This window comes from Drosophila biarmipes, chromosome X (assembly GCF_025231255.1).
Source record: "Drosophila biarmipes strain raj3 chromosome X, RU_DBia_V1.1, whole genome shotgun sequence".
NCBI classification, from domain to species: Eukaryota; Metazoa; Arthropoda; class Insecta; order Diptera; family Drosophilidae; genus Drosophila; species Drosophila biarmipes.
The window spans coordinates 25418970-25440577 of NC_066611.1; the positions used below are offsets into that span (position 1 = coordinate 25418970).

General features: G+C 47.0%; 5 protein-coding genes across 6 annotated transcripts; 1 reads left to right on the forward strand and 4 right to left on the reverse strand.

The window, feature by feature from the left end:
* Positions 1-43: 43 nt before the first annotated feature.
* LOC108024199 (protein vav) lies at positions 44-11773 on the forward strand. 2 transcript variants are annotated; one of them, XM_017094049.3, is made up of 11 exons: positions 44-811; positions 1483-1664; positions 2223-2297; positions 3209-3835; positions 7792-7900; positions 8036-8203; positions 8267-9096; positions 9159-9536; positions 9597-9749; positions 9808-9979; positions 10040-11773. In XM_017094049.3, exons 1-11 carry the CDS (start codon positions 560-562, stop codon positions 10097-10099), a joined length of 3006 nt encoding a protein of 1001 aa, XP_016949538.1. In that variant the 5' UTR covers positions 44-559; the 3' UTR covers positions 10100-11773. The 2 variants fall into 2 exon arrangements, with proteins under 2 accessions (XP_016949538.1, XP_016949537.1); XM_017094048.3 differs by lacking the exon at positions 3209-3835.
* Positions 4913-7509, reverse strand: LOC108024200 (uncharacterized). The gene is made up of 4 exons (XM_017094050.3): positions 7327-7509; positions 7128-7221; positions 5598-6347; positions 4913-5406 (listed from the first exon to the last, which is right to left on the reverse strand). The coding sequence occupies exons 1-4, from the start codon at positions 7364-7366 to the stop codon at positions 5145-5147; spliced, it is 1146 nt and encodes a 381-aa protein (XP_016949539.1). The 5' UTR covers positions 7367-7509; the 3' UTR covers positions 4913-5144.
* A 52-nt stretch (positions 11774-11825) lies between the features above and the next one.
* LOC108024244 (uncharacterized) lies at positions 11826-13390 on the reverse strand. Its single transcript, XM_017094125.3, has one exon. It carries the CDS (start codon positions 13365-13367, stop codon positions 12330-12332), a length of 1038 nt encoding a protein of 345 aa, XP_016949614.1. The 5' UTR covers positions 13368-13390; the 3' UTR covers positions 11826-12329.
* A 151-nt stretch (positions 13391-13541) lies between these two features.
* Positions 13542-15500, reverse strand: LOC108024245 (receptor-binding cancer antigen expressed on SiSo cells). The gene is made up of 3 exons (XM_017094127.3): positions 15080-15500; positions 13937-14065; positions 13542-13878 (listed from the first exon to the last, which is right to left on the reverse strand). The coding sequence occupies exons 1-3, from the start codon at positions 15413-15415 to the stop codon at positions 13696-13698; spliced, it is 648 nt and encodes a 215-aa protein (XP_016949616.1). The 5' UTR covers positions 15416-15500; the 3' UTR covers positions 13542-13695.
* A 135-nt stretch (positions 15501-15635) lies between these two features.
* On the reverse strand, positions 15636-20930 carry LOC108024256 (monocarboxylate transporter 7). Its single transcript, XM_017094143.3, has 5 exons — positions 20817-20930; positions 18048-19088; positions 16235-16379; positions 16059-16179; positions 15636-16006 (listed from the first exon to the last, which is right to left on the reverse strand). Exons 1-5 carry the CDS (start codon positions 20898-20900, stop codon positions 15745-15747), a joined length of 1653 nt encoding a protein of 550 aa, XP_016949632.1. The 5' UTR covers positions 20901-20930; the 3' UTR covers positions 15636-15744.
* Positions 20931-21608: the final 678 nt, after the last annotated feature.

The following is a 21608-nucleotide window of genomic DNA, read 5'->3' on the forward strand; positions in this document are numbered from 1 at the left end:
CTGGTATTTTTCCCCCAGCCCTGTGGTATTTTTCAACCAGCCGCAAACGGTCGAAGGCGAGTCCGCTCTTCCTCTTCGATAAACCCAATATTTTGCAATAAAGTAAATTAGTTTTTAAACCCAAGCAGTGAGCATTTTCCCAGGTCGAAGAGTGCCACGGCCCGCGCAGTTCGGTATCTTTCGGTGCAATCGCAGCGGCGCATCTCGCGACTTCGGTCAACCCCCATTCGTGTTGTTGTGTTGTGCTCCCTGCCTTCTGCCTTCTGTTTTCCGCTTCTCGTTTTTCGCCCTGTGTATCTGTGTGTTCGCCCGTCAGTCGAGTTAGTTCACCAATCCCGTCGCAACAGCGGCGGCAACAGCAACAGCAACAGCCAACTGATGAGTCCCAATTGTTTTCATTAACGCAACGAGAGTCGCCCCACTGCGAGCCCTCCCCTCCCCGCCCCTCCAGAGCCACCCGCCCCTCCCCTGTGCCACACCCACCACCGCCACCAGCGACACCCCCACCCCCACCCCCACCCACTGGCCCATCAAGAGGCGCAGGCCGCCCACCCGACAAATGGCCAGCAGCAACAGCAACAGTTTTGGGGGCGTGGCAGGCGTGAACGGGGATCTGTGGCGCGAGTGCGTCGCCTGGCTCACCAGGTGCAAGGTCATCCCGCCCGACCACAAGGCCGCCCAGGCGGACGCCGAGATCCGCATCCTGGCGATGACGCTGCGCGACGGCGTGCTGCTCTGCAACCTGGTCATCCACCTGGACCCCAGCAGCATGGACCCGCGCGAGTTCAACCGCAAGCCCCAAATGGCACAGGTAAGTCCAGCAACCTAAAACCTTGTAATATATGCTGGAAAAACATATTTAAGGGGTTTTTTCGGACCGCATAAGTATTTATTACGTTGATCAACCAACTTAGTGGTTATAAAACGTTGAATTTAACAATATATAAACAAGGGATTGGTGATTAGCTATTGAACAAAACAAAATGTTATGATGATTATAATTTTATTTGTTATTTAAGGAGAATAAATTAACTCCATTTGGAGCCTGTAACGGAAGAATTCTATGTTATAAAAATGCACTTCAAGAGTTATAATAAAATATACAAAATATCTGCTACAAAATAAATTGATTATGCAGATCGTGGAATACCCAAGCCATATTTAGAGCAAGCAAGAGCAATAATTTAAGATTAAAAAAGAAATAACTTAAACTATTCCCAGGGCAGTTTGGGAAATTTCTTTTAAGATAATGCTGATAATGGTAATAATATGTAAAAAGTATAAATATCGAGATTTATTTGCCAAGAACCTGGTTCCAAATGAGGACTTTTAAGTGGACTACAACCTCGCACAATGATATTTAAAAATATATTTACAAATGCTTTTTAAACGGTGTGTCCTAGGCTGTTACTTCATTTTTTGAGTACCCTTTTTATAAGAAACCCGTGTACTAAATCGAAACCGTCTTGCCCCACATTGCAGTTCCTGTGCAGCAAGAACATCAAGCTGTTCCTGGACGTGTGCCACAACAACTTTGGGATCCGCGACGCCGACCTCTTCGAGCCGACCATGCTGTACGACCTGACCAACTTTCACCGCGTCCTCATCACGCTCTCCAAGTTGTCGCAGTGCCGCAAGGTGCAGCAGATGCATCCGGATCTCGTGTGAGTCCTCCAACCCCCGTTCGCACATGGTTATCACCAGCCTGCGATGTGGGCCCTCTGTTCCCAGACCTTGGGATCTTCGCTGCTTGTCACTCCACTGAGATTCCGATACTATTCACGACGAGGAGAAACTGAAATAGTGAGGGTTACATCCAGTACTCAGCGATAACAAACAAATTTACTTATTTCCTTGTGGCACAGGCCAAAATGTTAGAAGATGAAGCGATTAATGTAGAACTAGAACAAAGTACCATTGACTCAACTGCATTCCTGAAATGCCCACACGGAATGTTGGAATGTTGGAGTGCTTTTCAGCGCACAGCCAAATTGATTTTGCAACAATAGCCTATCAGTTAATCATTCGCTGCAGTTTTCAGTACGTTTCTGCTTTGAGTGAGCGGAATCGGAATTCACACAATTTCTTCGACACATATGTATCGGAATCATTGGTAGGGAGCATTTCTGGGAAACAAATGGGGCAGCAGTACTTCTTGTACTATAGGGAACTCGATTTTTGTTGCGACACATTGAATAATGATGCACTTTAACCCATTTCAGCGGCTTCAACCTGCAGCTGTCGCCCAGTGAGCGCTCCCATTCGGACGAGGCCATCTACAAGGACCTGCATTCCACGTGAGTAGCCACTGCCGGGCGGGATCTCTGACTGCAGTCCCTCGACCGTGGTGCGTGCTCCCCCGCTTGATTCGCGGCCTGCATTTCCTGCCCCTGCCCCTGCCCCTGCCCGACACCGCCCCGCCCATCAGCACCAGCCAATGCGACCCGAACCGATCTCATTATGCGCTCACATACTTCCCCGGCACCCGGTCCATAAGCCCGCGTCTGGCTGCTTATCGAGTTCATGGAGAAATGTCTTTGCTTCAATCTCTGTTGGAACCACTCGGCTCTGCTTACAACTTTTGAGATCGAGATTTAAAGTCGCTATTCACCTCAAAAAGTATAGATTCCCAAGTGCTTCCTATAGACACGAAAGTTCTATAATACTAGGTTATAACAGCAGTTCTACTTTTTGACAGTGATTTTGTATTCAGTTTAAATCTTATATTCAACAGTGTTTGTGCGAGGTTAAGATAAATCATAATAATCATGCTTGAACACCAGCACAGAGTTTCTAACTTTTAATAATCCTTTGATTATAATATATAATTATAGAAGAACTGCTTTCAGACAAAGCAATCATAATCGCTATTTCCTGAGCGAGGTAAAGAAGTAAAGATCTGAAAGTCCACTACTCGGATATTATGACAATATCCCTTCTTCTGGACACCTTGCGAAGCAACCATTGTTTTCTGTGCAAGATGAGATGGGAGTAGCAACCCCACCAAACCCAAGCGATATCTCAGTGTCCTCGGCTTTATCTAACACACTCTCTCTCTTTCTCTCTGTCTCCTATCTCTGTCTAACACACTAACTACGAATGAAACCGAATCCGAATGAATGGGTGTGTGAATGCGTGTGTTGCCTTATCGCTGGTGTGTGCATATGTGGGGACTGCCCTCCCCCATCGCCACCGCCACCGCCGCCAGGGACCTGAACATGCGGAAGACGGGCAGCATCGACGCCGCCTCCGCCTCCTCGTCGGCGGAGTACTACGACCGAACCTCGCAGAGCGGGTCGCTGGACGAGAACAGCGACATCACCATCGAGAACGGCACCGAGGACATTGACGACTACATCGAGGACTCGCTGTCCAACATGTGCGACTCGACCATCGACAACGACCCGGAGGACGCGGGCGTGGAGACGCCCCTGCTGGCCGACTGCGAGGCAGGCAGCCCCATGCGGGAGCTCTCCTTCGATCTCACCCTGGATGTGGTGGGCTCGACCACGGATCACTCCGCCTCCAATGCGGTCACGCCCACTCCGGAGTCCTGTGACGCCGCCCGGTGCACTGCGGTGTGCACTGAACCTGCGTCTGTTGCGGCCGCCCCCGGGCCACCAATGGGTCGCCTGGTGTCCACCTCGTCCTCCTCGTCGTCGCTGTTGGTCAGCGAGAGCCAGCGCCTGCAGAAGGCGGCCGCCGCCGTGTACAACTACCGATCCTCGATGGCGTGCACCGAGCACGAGTACGCCTACATCTACAGCGAGGATGACGAGAAGGTCTACGAGGACCTGTGCTACGTCACCTTCCAAGCGAAGGCCAAGCCCGAGGTGTGCTGTCCAACATATTACTTCTTCTTTGTGCCCGGCGTGGGGTGGGGTCTGGATCTAGATCTGGGATCGAGCAGGAATGCCACGGAATTTCCATACAAAGAATATCTGAGATCAGATGATGTAGATTGACGGGGTTCGAAAAAGTACAAAACATGTGTATTATGCTTAAAAATTCATGTATAATTCGAAGCCTGTATGTATGGGAGTTCTAAAGTTTCTTGTCTAGTTGGAGAAGTAGTTAAAGTCCAAGGAATACGGAAAGCGATCTGTGACCTTAAGTAATACAATATTCATATGAAACTAAGATCGTTCTCCGCTCCTTCGATTTGCTCCAAGAAATCCACCCACCCCAGTGTATTGTCGTGTGTAACAGCCCTTCCTCTTCTTCCTTCCTCCCGCCACTGATCCCTGATCTTTCCCAGAATGCTTGATCCCCTAGTTTCCTCCCTGTAGGCTTAAGAAACCGCCCTGCACCGCCCACCAGAACCACTGCTTGTCTTGCCTGCGCTTGAGCTTCACCCACCCCTCCCACTCCACCTAATCACTAACCACTAAACAACCAACCAGGACGCGCGCTGTGTACCACTCAAGAAAGCGAAACAGAGATTAGAGCCTCACACATCGCTATCTTCCCGCTCCCCGGCTTGCCTCTTTCCAAAAGGGGAATGCAGTGGGTTGTTGGCCCCGACTTGACATCGATCGAGGGCCGTGCCAAACGTAGCCACCGGAAGTACTTGCCAACTGCCGACCGCCAACGACTGCCTCTTTTGCTTACATAACCACCTTCCGTATTTCTGCGCATTGCGAAAGTTCTGTAGTTTGTTTGGCTCCCAAATCGATCCATAATAGAGAGCTTCTGCTTGTCAAGCGGGGGATGTAATGCGATAAGGTCGATTGGGAACCGGGTCCCATTAGGAACACAACATGTCCACTCGCTATCTCGTCCGTCCGCTGGCTCTGGTTTGGCTAATTACCCTGCTTATCCCACTGTATCTATTTATAAGCGATTGACATTTGATTTACTTTGAGTTGCAGTGCTATTAGAAGTTGCGACCCCATTACATTTACAAGCTTGGTGTACTTCCATACGTATTGTATTTGGTTTTTGCTTATCTAGAGCTTACATTCCTTCAGTTATTAATGTATTCAGTTTTCGCAATCAGTTAGCGTGTCTATCCATCCAGCGCTAGTAAGGTCTGCGCGCCTTTCTCAAGTCCGCAATACATTTCAGATGGGATTCGTTGAACGCACACACGGTTCCACTAGGAACTAATAGTTGAGGACATGTGGTGGTTAAGTGAATGCCCGCTAAACTCCGGGTGATCCGAATCCATCCGCAGCGATCCCCAGTTCCTGCTCCTCCACCTCCTGCTCCTCCGCCTCGACTTCGTTCTCGTTCTCGCTGTCCCCACTGCTACTGGGTGCCGGCGAATTGACGACGATGTCGCTGCCCAGAGCCAACAGGGGCTGGACATCCATGTGGGGGGCGAACTGCTTCAGCAGCTGACCCACCACGGTGCACAGACCCATCAGACGCTTCTCCATCCGCTGCTCGTAGTGACGGCGGTGCCTGAAAAAGGGATTTTCGCTTAATAGGGTTTCCAGTTTCCATTTTTCGAGTTAAGGATTCAGCTAGAGCAAGATCATTGTGGGAAATCCAAAACAGTAGGTTCTTCAACAAATAACTTATCATTATCCCCTGATCTCGCACTCTTTTGCTGACCCCACAGAAAACCCACTCGCTTGGCCCCAATTTCTCACCTGTAATACTTGTCCTTCTCGCTGAGCACCTTGCGGCGGCGTTTCCTGCCCACCTTGGTCGCCTCGCTCTGGTGCTGCTCCAGCTGTTCGGTCTTCACCACCGATGTCGCGGGCATCGCTGCCTCCTCGAAGTCGTTGTACCGACTGTTGGATAGTGACACCTCGCCCCCGATCATCACTGGCCCGCACTCCACCTCGTGGCAGGTGGTGCTGCCCAGCTGGAGCATGGACTCATCCTCGCCGTCGCCGCCTCCCGCATCCTTGCGCATGGTGGCCTCGGCCAGTAGCCTGTCCAGTTCGTCGTTGTTGCTGGGGATGTGGCTGTCTTTGTTGCTGTTACTCCTATGGCAGGGCGACGCGGACTCGTCCATGTCATCGGTGTCGCCGCCGGCCTCGTTGGGCGGCGAGCGTTCGCCAAAGTTGTGGTCGTTGAGGACGCCCAGCATGAGCGGCGAGAGCTGGGACTCGTCGCAGGAGTAGACACTGGCGATGGCCAGATTGTTGTTGGGCGGATCCACATTCGGCTCCTTGAGCGCGTACGAGTGCAGGTCGGCGGTCTTCTGGTTCATGTAGGCGTGGATGGGGCCGAAGAACTCCCACTCCTTGTTCAGCTCCTCTACGCTCTGCTTGGTCAGCGGGGCGCCCAGCGTGTTGGCCTTGTGGATGCGGTAGCGCTGCACCATGGAGAACCATTGCTTGCGCAGCGCAATCTCGCTGAAGTCGCCGATCCTGGCCATGTCCTTGAATTTCCTGGGGGTCATAAGAGTTTTGTTGGGGTTGATAGAGTAGAGCGGATAAGCTTCAAAGGGTACATATAGCATACAAAATGGCAAACTTAAAAATTCCCATACGTTTGTATAATGATGCACAACCTGGCCTGGCTTCATTTAACAGTTTACCATTACAGCTTTTGTGATCTGTTTGGAAATATCTTCAAATTATCACTTATAATGGAAATTTCAGATAAGTTGTAATCCCAGATAAGCATGGTATTACCATTGTGTTGATGCTTTAAAGAGGTGGCTATTGAAAACCGACTTCAAACTGACTTGCTAAATCCAATTGGTGCCTTTCTTGGATTGATATTTATAATAGTTTAGGTCTTACCCTTATATTATTTTCACATGCTAATACGATTTATGTTTCTTAGTGAAGGAGTTATTGGAAATAGCCCTGTAGTTCTTTGCTAGTACGAATTGGTAACCCTTTTGAAGGGCTTTTGATGATAGCTTTTGACTTCCTCGGGTTTTCCACCTATTCTATTTTGACTTGGAGATCCTCTTAGTGTGGAGGGTGTAGGTAGGCCTTGATTCAATGAGATTTAAACTGATCTTTTGGGTCTTTCCCGACTTGTGTTCCCATTTCCCTTCGATTGTCTCCCAAGAGTGATGAGATAAGGGTGTCAAATGTGGGAGTAAACGCAAATAGTTCCATGTCCTGCGGCAAACCCAGTGGGAGACCCCAATCCAGGCATTTTAATCACAGTCTTGGACTTCCCCGAGTTCTCCCGAGCATAACCAAGAAACTCACTTCCATGGCTCCGCGTGCTTCGGCGAATACCGCGAGAACAGCTCGTCCGCGGCAATCCGTTGCGCCACCAGCTCGCGTTTCTCCTCCGCGGTCCCTGAAGAGGTGCAATTCGCGATTGCCAAACGCACAGAAACCAAGGGAAGGAAGGAAAATGCATGAGTTTTGGCCTTAGAACACGTGTGTTGTTGTTGTCGCTTACACTTTTTGGATCCGCTCTTGGCGTACGTGTGGTGGTCCATGGTCCCCTGGAGCGGAGGAGCAGGTGGCCGAGCGTGGAGTCCGGGTCCAAGTCGCGGGGATGACAGAATATTAGCTCCCGAAAACACAGTTTTTTACTTTACTCCGTCACAGATGTTCTGCGGGGCGTTGCATCCCTGGTCCGCTGCTGCGACCAGGGTTGTCGCAGAGCCTCGAGGCCTGTTAGCCGCAACAGCGGGCTGTTATTTAACAGGGAGGGGAATCGATAACCGGGTCGGACTATCTAATTCAAATTCAAGGCGCGTGAAAATGGAATGTATATTATTTACTGTGAAGAAAAATGGGTTATCTTGGTTAAAAAGAAGGAATAGCTTTCACTCGGCACCTCCCGCCATACACTCCATACCCCATTTTGATTTCATATTATTTTGATTTTTATTTCTTTTCGGCCTTTATTTTCGTTTAGTACCACCGACAATATTGCATGCAATGGAACCGGTTACGACCACACCAACACCAAAGAGGAGGAGGTGTACCAAGACCTGTGCGCCCTGCAAAGGACGAGTAGAAGCCAGGTAGAATTGCGAACGAACCACCGCCTGTCCGTGCATGAGACACCCATTCCGGTGGCCAAGTCACTTTGCCCCCAGTTCTGACCGCACTAATCCCGGACTCACCTCCATCGTCCTTCTTTTTTGCCCCCCTCCTAGACCGTCTCGTCGACGAGCTTCGAGCAGCGCGACTACGTCATCCGGGAGCTAATTGACACGGAGTCCAACTACCTGGACGTGCTCACTGCGCTGAAGACCAAGTTCATGGGTCCCCTGGAGCGGCATCTCAATCAGGACGAGCTGCGTCTCATATTTCCGCGCATCAGAGTGAGTTGAACCGTCCGCGCAAGGAACTCGATGCGAAACTACAAATTCCCCACTTTATTTTAGGAGCTGGCCGACATCCACACCCGGTTCCTGGACAAGCTGCGCGAGTCCCTGACGCCCAATGCCAAAGTGAAGATGGCCCAGGTGTTCCTCGAGTTCCGAGAACCCTTCCTCATCTACGGCGAGTACTGCTCCTGCCTGCTAGGCGCCATCGACTATTTGGCGGACGTGTGCAAGAAGAACCAGATCATCGACCAGCTGGTGCAGAAGTGCGAGCGCGACTACAATGTGGGCAAACTGCAGCTGCGGGACATCCTGTCGGTGCCTATGCAGCGCATTCTCAAGTACCACCTGCTGCTGGACAAGCTGGTGAAGGAGACGTCGCCGATGCACGACGACTACCGGTCGCTGGAGCGGGCCAAGGAGGCCATGATCGACGTGTCGCAATATATCAACGAGGTGAAGCGCGACTCCGACCACTTGGTCATCATTCAGAAGGTGAAGGACAGCATCTTTGATCTCCATTTGCTGCAGAACGGCAATGGGAGCGACCTTCTGCAGTACGGCCGCCTGCTTCTCGACGGCGAGCTGCACATAAAGGCGCACGAGGACCAGAAGACCAAGCTGCGCTACGCCTTCGTCTTCGACAAGATCCTCATCATGGTGAAGGCGCTGCACATAAAGACGGGCGATATGCAGTACACCTACCGCGACTCTCACAACCTGGCCGACTATCGGGTGGAGCAGAGCCATTCGCGACGGACTCTGGGCAGGGATACGCGCTTCAAGTACCAGCTGCTCCTGGCCCGCAAGTCGGGCAAAACGGCCTTCACCTTGTACCTCAAGTCGGAGCACGAGCGTGACAAGTGGCGCAAGGCCCTTACCGAGGCCATGTATGCATTCTATATTTTATAATTTACTTTTCAACTGACGTATATATGAATTCCGTTTTAAGGGAAAGCCTGGAACCGCCTGGCTGCCGCAGTACCGACCACAAAATGGAGATCTACACATTCGACGCCCCGACTACGTGCCGCCACTGCTCCAAATTCCTAAAGGGACGCATCCACCAGGGCTATCGGTGCAAGGTATGCCAGATCAGCGTGCACAAGGGCTGCATCTCGTCGACGGGTCGCTGCAAACAGAATCCTGTGAGCGTGCCGCCGCCCGTCTGCGATCGCCAGCTGTCCGAGTTCAATTGGTTTGCGGGCAACATGGACCGGGAGACGGCGGCCCTTCGGCTGGAGAACCGCCGCATAGGCACCTATCTTCTGCGCGTGCGTCCCCAGGGCCCATCCACGGCCCACGAGACGATGTATGCCCTCAGCCTGAAGTGAGTTCGCCCGAGTAATCTACACACACCTCCACATTCAACACATCATTCCCTTTCTAGGACCGAAGAGAATGTGATCAAGCATATGAAAATCAACCAGGAGAACTCCGGCGACTCCATGCTTTACTGCCTGTCGTCGCGAAGGCATTTCAAGACCATTGTCGAGCTGGTTTCCTACTACGAACGCAACGATTTGGGCGAGAACTTTGCGGGGTAGGACAAAAGCAGAACCATACCTTTGTCTAATTATTAACCAGGTGTCCCTTGCCAGGCTCAATCAGTCACTACAGTGGCCCTACAAGGAGGTGTACGCTACCGCTCTCTATGACTACGAGCCGAAGGCTGGCAGCAATCAGCTGCAGCTGCGCACCGACTGCCAGGTGCTGGTCATTGGAAAGGATGGCGACAGCAAGGGCTGGTGGCGTGGCAAGATCGGCGACACGGTGAGCTAGGCCGAGCTGAGGCAACCTGGGTTGTGTTTTGAGCGACTTGTGCCTTTCCAGGTGGGCTACTTCCCCAAGGAGTACGTGCAGGAGCAGAAACTGGCCAGCGAAGAGCTTTGATATTACAACTACGAGGTTTACTTCGCACCCAAGGCCATTACGCCCTCGACGGCAGCCATTGCTGGATCGCCAGGAGCTGGAACTGGAACTGGAACTGCAGCGACTGGAGCCATTAAAGGAGCCCCTGGCGAGGAGGAGCCTGTAGCCAGCCTCAGCAGCCTCGGCAGGCACAGCAACAACAATTGCAGCTAGATCGTAGCCTAGTTAAATCCACCTACAAGTACGTTTGAAAATACCAATTGTTTTTATTTGTGATTAAGCGCTTTTTGTTTATACATACATATATGTTTTTATCATTTTTTTTTGCGTCGTCTGCTGGAAACTCTTGTGCCAATCACAGAAAAATTACGAAATCTATAAATTGTTTAATGTTTCAATTGTTTTAAATTATATATTGCAAATATATATAGGACATGTATGTTTATATTTCCAGGAGAACTAGCTTCCTATGTTTATTTTTCCACTTTTCTTGTGTTTATAAAATGTAATCGTCTCACGTCGAGTGAGGGTTGTGCAACTGTAAGGAGAGTAAGGAGTAATATGTATGAAGTGTCCTGCGCGGCATTCCCGTGCAAACAAAGCTTTAAAGATTTATATTCATATATATCGTACTGGTAGATATTTAACCCTAGTTGAAACGCAAATGTTAACATAACGAAAGCAACGCAGCCACAAAATGTTCGAAGAAAGTAAGAGTACCACGACGTTGTAACGACGATAAGGAAGTAAAAGCTTTAGTAATAACGATAGCCGTCATATTTACACGATGATCCGCGTTTTAGGCCAGCCAATTTATATAGATATCTATATTGAACTAATATAATGTACCTATTTATGTAGCCAACGAAGAACTGCGAAGTATCCAATGAATCGAAAGTGTTTAGCTAGCGAGCTGAAAGGTTTTGAAAGCAAGAAATATAGGGTTTAATAACGAAACGATGCCATGCTCCCATCTCTCATCAGTCAGTAAAATCAGTCTCCGAAGTCGTAGTATTACTTACTCTAGATAAGTAGCAGTCACCAAACGGGTTGATAATAAATTAAGTACAACCTGTCTAAAATTATATATTATCAAACTGAATTGTTCTAAAAAGAGAAAAATCGACTAGTTCTCAACATCTGATTAATATTGTCATTGAATTCAAATTAAAAATGTGAAATTGTTAAAGTGTGTAAAGGAAATATGCAGATCTGTTAATTAATTTTCTCTCTCAAGGCACAAGCAAATGCAATTCATATCACATAAATATTCACTGTCTTGTTTTTCGCACAAGGCACTGCAGCAACTGAAACTGAAAAACTGATTTTTAAATTCGAAGGCTAGAAACTCGGTTTCATACCCTTTCCGTGTGCTATATTCGAGTGTTCTCATATTTAGGGCCTTCAGATCCCATCTCCGAACCGAAGCGCAACGTTAACAATTCCGAAAGCTGCATTTATCACAAATCACTATATCTATCCTTTTCACTGCTCTCTAGCTGTCTCTTTCTAAACAGCAGAAGGAAAATCCATTCTTTCGGCAGCTCCAAATTATATTTAAGTCAATGTTGTACGTTTAATTGCAAAATTGTCGCATCCAGCAAGGAAACTGTTTGTGGTTTTATCCATAAGTAAAACGACTAGAAAATCTCGCTAATAAACGACTTTTGTGAAAGTTTTGTTGTTCAATTAAAATCCATTTAAAGAGTCTTTTTTATCCCCCCATAGGGACCCATGGATGAGGTGCTTTCGTTGTCACATTTTTATTTCTCATACATAATATTTTTATTACACAATTCTCAGGTCTTTAATTTGTTCTGTTGTTCTTGAAAAGGGATCTGCTGTTCGCTTTGTTTTGAAATCTTTAAAAATTGCTCTCCATATTACAATTTGTCATGGTATTATATTTCATATACAATTCCTGGTTATTATTGTATCAGGAAATTCAAAATGTATTTTTGCAAAGCAATCCCTTTTATTTAAATCTACAGTTAAATCTCTTGGATCTTCTCTTATTGTTTCAAAAGCATTTTTGATACTTTATGCATTGTACAGTTTGGGATCTCTTCTTAAACAGCTTTTAGTTTCATCCTTCCTTCGTTTTCCTATCTTTGCTGGCTGATTAGCCCACAAGTATGCAACGTGGTCTTATAAAATGGTTTATTGTAACAAAAAAACGCGAGTAATAATTAATCTAAGCTAGTGAGTGGGGGATGCAATGAGGGCGATTCGAGAGCGAAACAGAACACGATCATTGGACTCGGACTGGTCCGCGTCGGCGCGTAATCTTCACGAGCCGTCGGCGACGCTGGCGTGGAGCCGGCAGATCTGTTGTTGTTCCAACTGACGGAGGATGCTCCTCCTCCTGCTGATCCGTGCCTTGGGCGTAGCTGTAGCTGATAGTGCGCTTGTAGATGCGCTGCTCCTGCTCCGACTGCTGGGACTGCTGGGAGCGCGGCTTCCGTTTGTGTGAAGCGGGGGGAGCTGACGAGGACGACGCCTTCTTCTTTCTGGTCTTGGCCTTGCGGGCGTGGACATCGTAGCAGCGCTCGATCTTCTGGCCCTTGCTGTCCTTGCATTCGTAGCACACCCTGTTGTCCTGCTGGCGACGGACGCACAAGCTGCTCGGTGCCACCGGCTCCTCCTCTTGTCCATCCACCTCCTTCCTCTCGGCGGGATCATTACGGTAGCGCTTGAACTGGGTGCCACTGCCATAGGCATACTGCTCCGGCTGATCGTCATGCGAGTAGCTGCACGTCTCCGACACCTCGTTGTTCTTCAACTGGCGACAGATCTGGCACAGCTGGCCATCCTTCCGCTTGACCCGCCGACAGCGTTGATCCTTGACATTGGTGGCCTCCGCCTGGGTCTCCTCCTCCAGGTCCGCGTCGTTGTCTTGGTTGTCGGCAGCCCGATCGAAGTACTCCTTGACGAACTGCTCGTAGTTGCGCTCGTAGTCCTCGCCGGAGAATCCCTCGTGGCTGGCCTCCGCACTGAGACTGTCCACGTCGTCCGCCGCAGCATCCGCCTCCGCCTCCGCCTCGACATCCACATCCAAGTCCACATCCTCATCTGCCTTGGCCAGCGCTTGATTGGTGGCCGCCAAGACGGGTTGCATCATCTCGGGCAACCTGGCCACCTTCGATTGATCCACATCGCTGACGGTGAGTGCATCCAGACGCTGAAGCAGCTTGCCGGGCGCAAAGGCTTCCCAGTAGTTCACGCTCCGATCGTAACTATCCGCCAGGGAGACGGCCAAGCCGAGTAGCAGCAGCTCCGGCAGCAGCATCGCACTGAAAGCTGCGACTCCCGTCGCCGGCCGTTGCTTTTATGGACTCGAGACTCGCAATGTTTGGCTCGAGTCCACGCCACTTCACTCCGCATAAAAGGGTGACCAATGGAGCGTGTCCATAACCGCAGAGCCATCAGGAAGTGTGGCCCAACTGATCCGCGAGGAGGGAAGTGCGAGTGAAAGGCAAGATTTATTTCGTGTGGCCAATCAACTAAATCGAACAAAAGAAAGGGTAAACAGAACGCAAGTGGTCGCTGGTGGAATGGTCAGAGTGGGAGTGCTGGATGATGGGTCTGGTTGGGGGTGGGGGATGGTGCATCGACAACTACGCCGCTCGCTGTCCGTCGGTCAGCCGCTGGGCGCCCACAGTGAGCGGGGCTGGGCGGACGGCCGGCTGTCGCTGGTGGCGCAACTCGCGTCGCTTCTCCCGCAGGATTTGCTTGGTCTGGGAGGTGTCCAGCTCCTCCCAGCCGCCGGCATTGTCATCCACCCAGTCCTCGAGGTCGGCCTGCCAAGAGGGGTATATCGTACATATATAATATCCAGCTTGAGCGTCACCAGCTTACGTTATTGCTAATGGGCACCAGGTCCTGGGCCTGCAGTCTTGAGAAGTCACTCGGTTGGCTGGCCGCCGCCGTTGCGGAGGGGTCCTCCAGGTAGAACTTCATCTGCGGCTTAATGGTGGGCGTTAGCTCCTGGAAAAGGGAAATCGGATTAGTCAAACAACTAGATAAACACTAAATGTGTTTTGTAGAGCGTTTTCATATCGACGTTGGGTGTAAGTCTGCAGAACAATATGTAATCTTCCGTTGGGCACAGTGATATACAATAACCTTATACCAACAATATCACAAGTTCGAACAGCTGTGTTTAAGCAAATATTATTTTGCTAATACATACGTTTGTCTTAATTCGTTACACCATCAGTGCCTTATCTTTTATTGGCTAATACAATAACCGTACAAATTGGTTTCTTAGGGTTGGGTTTATTAGAATTCCTATAATTTTAGGTCTTTTGGGTTAGGTTCGGTAATTATGACGCAAATCAACTTGTCTTTATTATTATTTTTCGTAGATCAGCTGAAATGTGAGACAGTCTACTCTAAAGTTTCAATGGGGTTCGTATTCTACTGCTGCCCAAATATTTTTTTTAGTAAAATGTGGTAATAACAATATTTGAATGTGAAAAAACATTTATTAATCTGTTTGAAATAAAATATGCCAAGGCTAAAAAGATTTTATTTTGATAACCCAAATGTTAAATGTCCCAATTATGTTTTTCAGTTAAATGTGACAATGCTAAAATATACATATATGGCACACCTATTAGAAACCTAAAATATTAACTAAATCTTCATTCATAAATTACTTTTGTTCCTATAGAACTTGCCCAGATAAGATTGAAAATTGGGATTTTATTTTAGTGACTAAAAGCAACCAACAATGACACTTGTCCGGATGCTGAGATAAAGGTGTTAGGAACAATTTTGAATAATTCTGTTTCCAAGAATTAACGATTTTAATCGTGCACTTTAAATAAATAAAATTGGGAAGCTAGTTGGGAAAAAGTAACAAGAAAAATTGGCGACACCTAACCCTTATCCGAAGGCAAATACCTTCTGTTTATAAACCTCCATGCTTTGGAGCACCATCAGATTGGCCCCATTGTGACAACAGGGTTCGCTATGTGCACACATGTGCCAACTCACACTGAAGAAATCCGGCTCGGGCTCCTCCTTGGGCGGCGTAGGTGGCTGGGCCATCCGCTGGCGGTACTGCTCAATGTGCTCCTCGACGGTGCGCGGACTGTCGTCCCAGGAGTTCCAGTCCCGCTCCTTGGGTCCCCCCGACCGGCCGCCCGTGGGATTTCCGGGCGAGGAGGCGGCGAAGTCGCCCCGCTCCACAATCACGTTCACCGCCTGCAGTTGGTCGCCGGATCCGGAGGAGCCGCTGTGGCTCAGCTTGCGGCGCCGCGAGAAGCAGCACAGAGCCCGCCGGCACAGCGTGATGATGCCCAGGACCAACATCTTTATTTGCTGCAGCATTGTCGCCTGGTTTCTAGTTTCCTTAGTAAGTTAAATACAATATTTACTAAACTTTTGTTGGTCCCCTTAGTGTGACCGTCGCCAGGTCAGCTGCGCATGCCACACGGTTCACCAAAATACCGAAAGGCACATTATATACCAAAATCCGTTGCCCACCCCTAAAAAGCTGTTGAGTATAATTTGAAATCATTTTGAAAATTCAAAAATGTCTTTGCTTGAATTGATTGATTTCAATGCATATTATGATACTTTATTTCAATTTAAGAATCTTTTTATTACTTCTAGTGATTGTTGAAAGACTTTAATTTCTCCTAGAAATTCCTAACACGTTAATGGATCATTGCACTGCGTCCTTGGGTCACCACCTCCTCGTGGTCCACATTGTTGCGCTCGATCTTGCTGCGCCTTCGAAATTTAACGATGAGCACCTCGATGACCCAGGGAACGGCGCAAAGGATCATGAAGCCATTGAGGATGTGGAACACCAGAATGTAGTCCTTGGTCTTGTCGCGAATGATTCCCACAATGGGGCCAATGAGGAACATGGCATTGCCTTGGGTGAACATGAACAAGCCATAGCCAGTGGCGAACCTGCAGGGAAAGATACAATTTGTGTGTGATTCTAAACCATCGCATTTCCTACCTCTCTTTGGACAAGTAGTCGGCGAATACCAAAGGCAGTGGGACGTGCAGCCAGGTTCGGAGAAATCCTATCACAGCCGTAATGTAGGCCATACCAGTAAAGTCTGTTATTCCATTGAAAACTGTTGGGAAGCCAGAAAGTTAGGTGAGAAATGTCGGCTTCTAGAACGTCCCTACCGAATCTAGCAAAGACCGTCAAGACGGCTCCGGCCAAATAAATGTACCGCGAGGGAACTTGGATGCACACGGCTGTGATGGCCAGGAAGATCCGAGATGACAAGTCTGCGGCGGCTCCAATGGCTATGATGGTGGCAGTGTCCGGCTGGAAAGTATCATTTATAAGGATTAGATATGTGACAGACAAAGGAATTAAGAAAGCTCAGCCTCCTTCCTACAGCATTGCAATGCAATAGCTATGATAGCTTTCGAAAAATAAAATCAAAATTGATCATGCGCATTTCCGATAACTATGGGGAAGCATCGATTGTGGCATCGACTACCGACTAGCGATGCCTTGAAAACATCGATAACCAAGGGACTTCTGCAGCTCTCCTCTCTACGCGGAAAACTTTTTAGGGATCACTAAATAACTGAATCGTACAAGGTGGCTTGTTAAAGCAAACGTTTTGGAGTAATGAAAGTACAGTGGAATTTTGTGTAGAACCAGCTGCAAATGGATGGAAACCAATTATTCACATTTGAAGAATGTTTTCGCAGTGAGTTTTCTCCATTTTGTGGGCAAAAACGCTTTTTGTTGGATAGAAAGGCGTATAATTCCTATTGCACTTGGATTTGTTTGTATTGGTAACGTTTAATGATCCCAAGCCTCATAAAGCAAGTCGCATTTGCGAGCCCTCTTTCGGGAGTCATTTGCAGACGCCGTTACAATGCGATCGCCATTTTGTTTTTTGTGATGGACGCTTAAATGGTGAAAATGATACTTTCGCAGTAAGTGTAATACAAAATATTTAGGTATCAACAGATTTTATCATGATACAATAAAAATATAATAACATTTTGTATTCTAGCAATTGTAGCATATAAAGTCGGAGGCCAAAAAAACCGACTTTTTAGCCCTATAATAAATGTAGCGCTTTTTTGAGGTTTTTTAAAAGTCTAAAAGTAGCGTCAACTGGATGAAAACCAATTACCCACATTTCAAGTAAGCTTCCTCAATGAATATTCGCCATTTTGTGAACAACAAGGCTTTCTATTGGTTTAAAAGGGCGTACAATTCCTATTTCATTTGTATTTGCAAGTTTTAGAAGTCCCAAACCTCATAGACTGCAGGTCGCATTTGCGAGCCCCCTTTTGGGACTCCTTCGCAGACTTAGTTATAATGCGATCGCCATGTTAATTTGTGATGGACGCTTTTAATGATGAAGTTATTACTTTCAGAGTAAGTATGAAACAAAATATTCAACTATCAGCACTTTTTACTAATCATTTAAAATATATTACGTTTATATTGTTAAAACATTTCATTGCAATAACAAATTCATATTCCAGCAGTTAAAGTCGGTGACCCAAAACACCGACCGACTTTGTGACTCTATAACACATTTAAGAATATATCGGCTTAGTTTTGATATTAAATTGTGTCTGCATATTTGTATATATCTGCATCCTTAATGAATCATATTATATATTAATTAAGAAAAATGCCTATATTGTTAACATATTTTTGTGCTATCAAAAGTTGTACTCTACATAAAGTCGGTGACCCAAAAAACAATCGACTTTTTAACCCTGTAATACATTTAAGAACAAAAATATCGGGTTCGTTTCGGTATTGCAACAGAAATTTGTAAGCATAAACTATGGTGCACTATGGTTATAATTTTGGCATTTTCCATAAGGAAACCTATGTGAAATCTATAACAGTAGTATGACTTCCACATATAATCAAGCGAATTTCTTTATGTTTATCGAATTATAGTTCGCAAATATACTCACTTCCCAATTAATTATTGTAGCTGTAACTACTCACCCTGCTGTAGCCCAGTTCGAAGAGGTAGACTGGCTGCATAGTGAAGAATGTGATGTCGGAGTACAGGGCGAAGGTGATCCCCAGCACGATGTTCACGTAGATGGGCTTCTTTAGCAGCGTGAGATCGAGGAAATCCACAATGGTGCGAACCCAGCCTTTCTTTGGGGCGTCATCCTGTGCTACCGATCCTCCAGCTGCTCCAGCTGCTCCACCAACAACCATACTCTGGCGCCGCGAGGCCTGCAGACTGTGCATCATCTGGGGCGAGGCATCGCTGACCACCACGGGTCCGGACCAATTGCCCAGGCTGGTGATACTCGACGCCCGGCTTGAGTGAACACGCAGCATGTGCTCCTCGGCGTGGGATAGTCTCCGCGACACCGGATCACCGGCATGGAAGTTGGGCTCCTCCTTGGGAACCTTCAAGGGGGTTTCCGGCTGCACTCTTACCACCACTGCTGGCTTCACCGGCTGATCACTAAGTTCCTTGAGCTCTTGCTCCTCCTCTTTAATGGGCACGCGACGCATGTGCCATTCCACTGGGTGCATAACTAGCATCCCCAGTATGGCATGGGCATTCAGACCCGTGAGGATGAGCAGACAGCCGCGGAAGCCATACCAATGCATCAACTTCTGCATGACAATCGGATACAGCATGGCTCCTAGACCGATCAAGGTCTGGGCAAAGCTCATCCACATCACCCGGTTTTTGACGAAGTAATGGTTAAAGGTCGTATAACAGGTGGGCACCATCAGTCCGAAAGCGAATCCCTGGATCAGACTGAAGGCTATAAGCAGGTGGAACGTGGATGTGGCGAACAACTGGAGTCCCGTGCCCACGAAGTACAAAATGCCTCCCGTAACGCCCACCTGGCGCATTCCGAATCGCTGGAACAGGGAGCCGGAAAAGAGGCCGGCGAAGCTCATTGACGAGAAGAAGGCGCTGGTTATAATGGCCATGGCGCTGGTCTCCGCCCCGATGCTCTTCAGAAAGTCGCCAAAGACCAGGCCAAACGATGGCAAAGCCGCCAGAGCACTTGTCTACAAAAGAGGATAAGCATGTGAGTTTGTTATCTAAAATTATATTTCTGGGTATTGTATCATGTTTTGATATACTATAAGTTGCTTAAATTAATTTAGGAGCTTTATTTACCCAAAATTATCTAATAATGTTTGTTGAAAAGAAAAAAGCAAACAAGAAGGGATCAGAGCACAGCCCAAATCTTAGAAGACAGAACTGCTAATATTCCAAACCTTTTAAACTGGTAACTTAAAACTAAATTTCTATATTTCATAACTTGCGCAATTGGGTTCCGATTTGGATATGGAATACCTTTATGAGCTTTTGGTCGAATTCTTTAATGTTCTACATTAAAATTTGTCTTTTCTACGAGGGTTAAAATTTTACCCACTTTCATGTCCGATTTTTTTTGTATCTGCAATGGCTTATAGTTATGGAACCCAAAACTGGGCTTCCAAGTTCCATAACTTATGTTATTGGATCCCGATTTTAACGTGGGGTATCTCTATCGTATTTCCAATAGCTCATAAAATGGAAACCCAAAACTGACCTTCTAGATTTCATAACTTGAGTAATTGGATCCCGATTTAGACGTGGGATACCTCTATGACTTTGTGATTCAATTCTCTAATATTCTACATCAAAATTTGTTTTTTATACGAGGCTCAAAATTTTAGCCCATTGTCATGTTCGAATTTTTCATAATTCCATTGGCTTTCAGAAAGGAAACCCCAAAACTGCCCTTTTCGATCCCATAACTTTGGCAATTGGATACCGATGTAGTCGTGGGATACATCTATGAGTTTGTGGTTCAATTCTCTAGTAATGTTCATTAAAAATTGTCTTTTAATAGGGGGTCAAAAATTTAGCCCATTTTCATGTCCGATTTTGTCGTATTTCCAAAAGCTGATAAAATGGAAACCCAAAATTGACTTTCTAGATTTCATTACTTGAGTAAGTGTATCCCAAAGTAGACGTGGGATACCTCTATGAGCTTGTGGGTGAATTCTCTAATATTCTACATCAAAATTTGTATTTTAAACGAGAGTCAAAATATTAACCGGTTTTCACGTTCTATTTTTCCATGATTCCATTGGCTTTCAGAAAGGAAACCCCAAAACTACCCTTCTTGATCCCATTACTTGAGTAACTGGATCCCGATGTAGACGTGGGATACCTCTATGAGTTTGTGGTGGAATTCTCTACTATTGTACATTAAAATTTGTCTTTTATACGACGGTCAAAATTTTAGCCCATTGTCATGTCCGATTTTTTCCGTATTCCAATGACTTTCAGAAAGAGAACTCAAAACTGGCCTTCTAGATTCCACAACTTTAGTAATTGGTTGCCGATTTAGACGTGCGATACCTTTATGAGATTGTGGTTTAATTCTCTAATATTGTACATTAAAATTTGTCTTTTATACGACGGTCAAAATTTTAACCCATTTTCGTGTCCGATTCTATTCTATAACTTGAGTTATTGAATTTCAAATTGAGCGTGGGATATCTCTAGTAATCTTCATTCAAATCTATATTTTTTACAAGGGTCCACATTTTAATCCACTTTCGTGTTTGATTTCTCCGTAATGCTTTCGGAAGGCGAACCCAAAATTGCACTTCTGGATACCTCTACAATTCGCGATATTAGAAGAACTTGTGTTACTTTATTGTAATTTAAACAGTTGTCAACTTAAAACAAATGCATTTTAACTTTATTTCCACCGAAATTCCAGTGCTTCCACTTACAAAGGGCAGGGCCATGCCAATGCAGACGAGTATTCCCCAGCCGCCATCGGGGGCCTCCAGGGTGTAGGTTTTCGACTTCTTCATCGCGAATGCTGAAAGGCAAGTGAACTGCGGCTGAGTGGAGTCGAAAATCAGTCGTCACCCAGACATCTGAGGCATCCCTCCATTCGTGTACGTATATCAATCCCATCGTATAAGTCGGCGCATCCAGTAGCAGCCTCCTCGATTGCCCGCTTATCGCACCTCAGGTCTTTATGGCCAAGCTAAGCTTCTTATGACGAAGGTTTACAATTTGGTGTTTTCCGATAAGATAAGCGCAGATCGAGATACTCGTGCAGTTTATTCTTAGACGCCGCGTTTGTTGAGCGTTTCCGTAAGTGTAAATATCGTTCGTACCTTCCACGCCCCCAAATTTTCGTTGAAATTGTAATATTACATTCGCAAATCGCGGAAGTATGTTTGAGCACCATTTCGGTTTTTTTTATCGTGAACGCCGCCTCTCTATCGAAAACAAGCTGTCCCCACCCTACTGATAAGAATCTCTGCTTCCAGCACTAATGCTTCGGACAGGTTTGTCACTAGATTTACAACAGTCCTCGTGGGTCGTCGTCACATCCCACCTTTTCATCCGTCCTCTCAGCGAGATTTCTTGCGCCTAATTTATACAAACTTAAATTTATTCTTCACGCATTACATTTGTTTGCCCCGGACGCATGAGCTTTACTCCACTCTATCCTAAAAATGATTATGACATTAGTTACGTAGTTCATTGTTTATTAAAAATGAGGAATG

What these genes read in the sequence shown, in the direction of transcription:
- LOC108024199 (XM_017094049.3), top strand. Translation starts at nt 560, where the DNA reads ATGGCCAGCAGCAACAGCAACAGTTTTGGGGGCGTGGCAGGCGTGAAC. An exon ending in ATGTATGCCCTCAGCCTGAA is followed by an intron (nt 9,537 to 9,596) that starts GTGAGTTCGCCC and finishes TTCCCTTTCTAG; the next exon opens with GACCGAAGAGAATGTGATCA. An exon ending in GTGGCAAGATCGGCGACACG is followed by an intron (nt 9,980 to 10,039) that starts GTGAGCTAGGCC and finishes GTGCCTTTCCAG; the next exon opens with GTGGGCTACTTCCCCAAGGA.
- LOC108024200 (XM_017094050.3), bottom strand. Translation starts at nt 7,366, where the DNA reads ATGGACCACCACACGTACGCCAAGAGCGGATCCAAAAAGT. An exon ending in CAAGAGCGGATCCAAAAAGT is followed by an intron (nt 7,222 to 7,326) that starts GTAAGCGACAAC and finishes GCACCTCTTCAG; the next exon opens with GGACCGCGGAGGAGAAACGC. An exon ending in GAGAAGGACAAGTATTACAG is followed by an intron (nt 5,407 to 5,597) that starts GTGAGAAATTGG and finishes TCCCTTTTTCAG; the next exon opens with GCACCGCCGTCACTACGAGC.
- LOC108024244 (XM_017094125.3), bottom strand. Translation starts at nt 13,367, where the DNA reads ATGCTGCTGCCGGAGCTGCTGCTACTCGGCTTGGCCGTCTCCCTGGCG.
- LOC108024245 (XM_017094127.3), bottom strand. Translation starts at nt 15,415, where the DNA reads ATGCTGCAGCAAATAAAGATGTTGGTCCTGGGCATCATCACGCTGTGC. An exon ending in CCGAGCCGGATTTCTTCAGT is followed by an intron (nt 14,066 to 15,079) that starts GTGAGTTGGCAC and finishes TCCCTTTTCCAG; the next exon opens with GAGCTAACGCCCACCATTAA. An exon ending in TGGTGCCCATTAGCAATAAC is followed by an intron (nt 13,879 to 13,936) that starts GTAAGCTGGTGA and finishes CCCTCTTGGCAG; the next exon opens with GCCGACCTCGAGGACTGGGT.
- LOC108024256 (XM_017094143.3), bottom strand. Translation starts at nt 20,900, where the DNA reads ATGAAGAAGTCGAAAACCTACACCCTGGAGGCCCCCGATGGCGGCTGG. An exon ending in TCGAACTGGGCTACAGCAGG is followed by an intron (nt 16,380 to 18,047) that starts GTGAGTAGTTAC and finishes GATACTTTCCAG; the next exon opens with CCGGACACTGCCACCATCAT. An exon ending in GACGGTCTTTGCTAGATTCG is followed by an intron (nt 16,180 to 16,234) that starts GTAGGGACGTTC and finishes GCTTCCCAACAG; the next exon opens with TTTTCAATGGAATAACAGAC.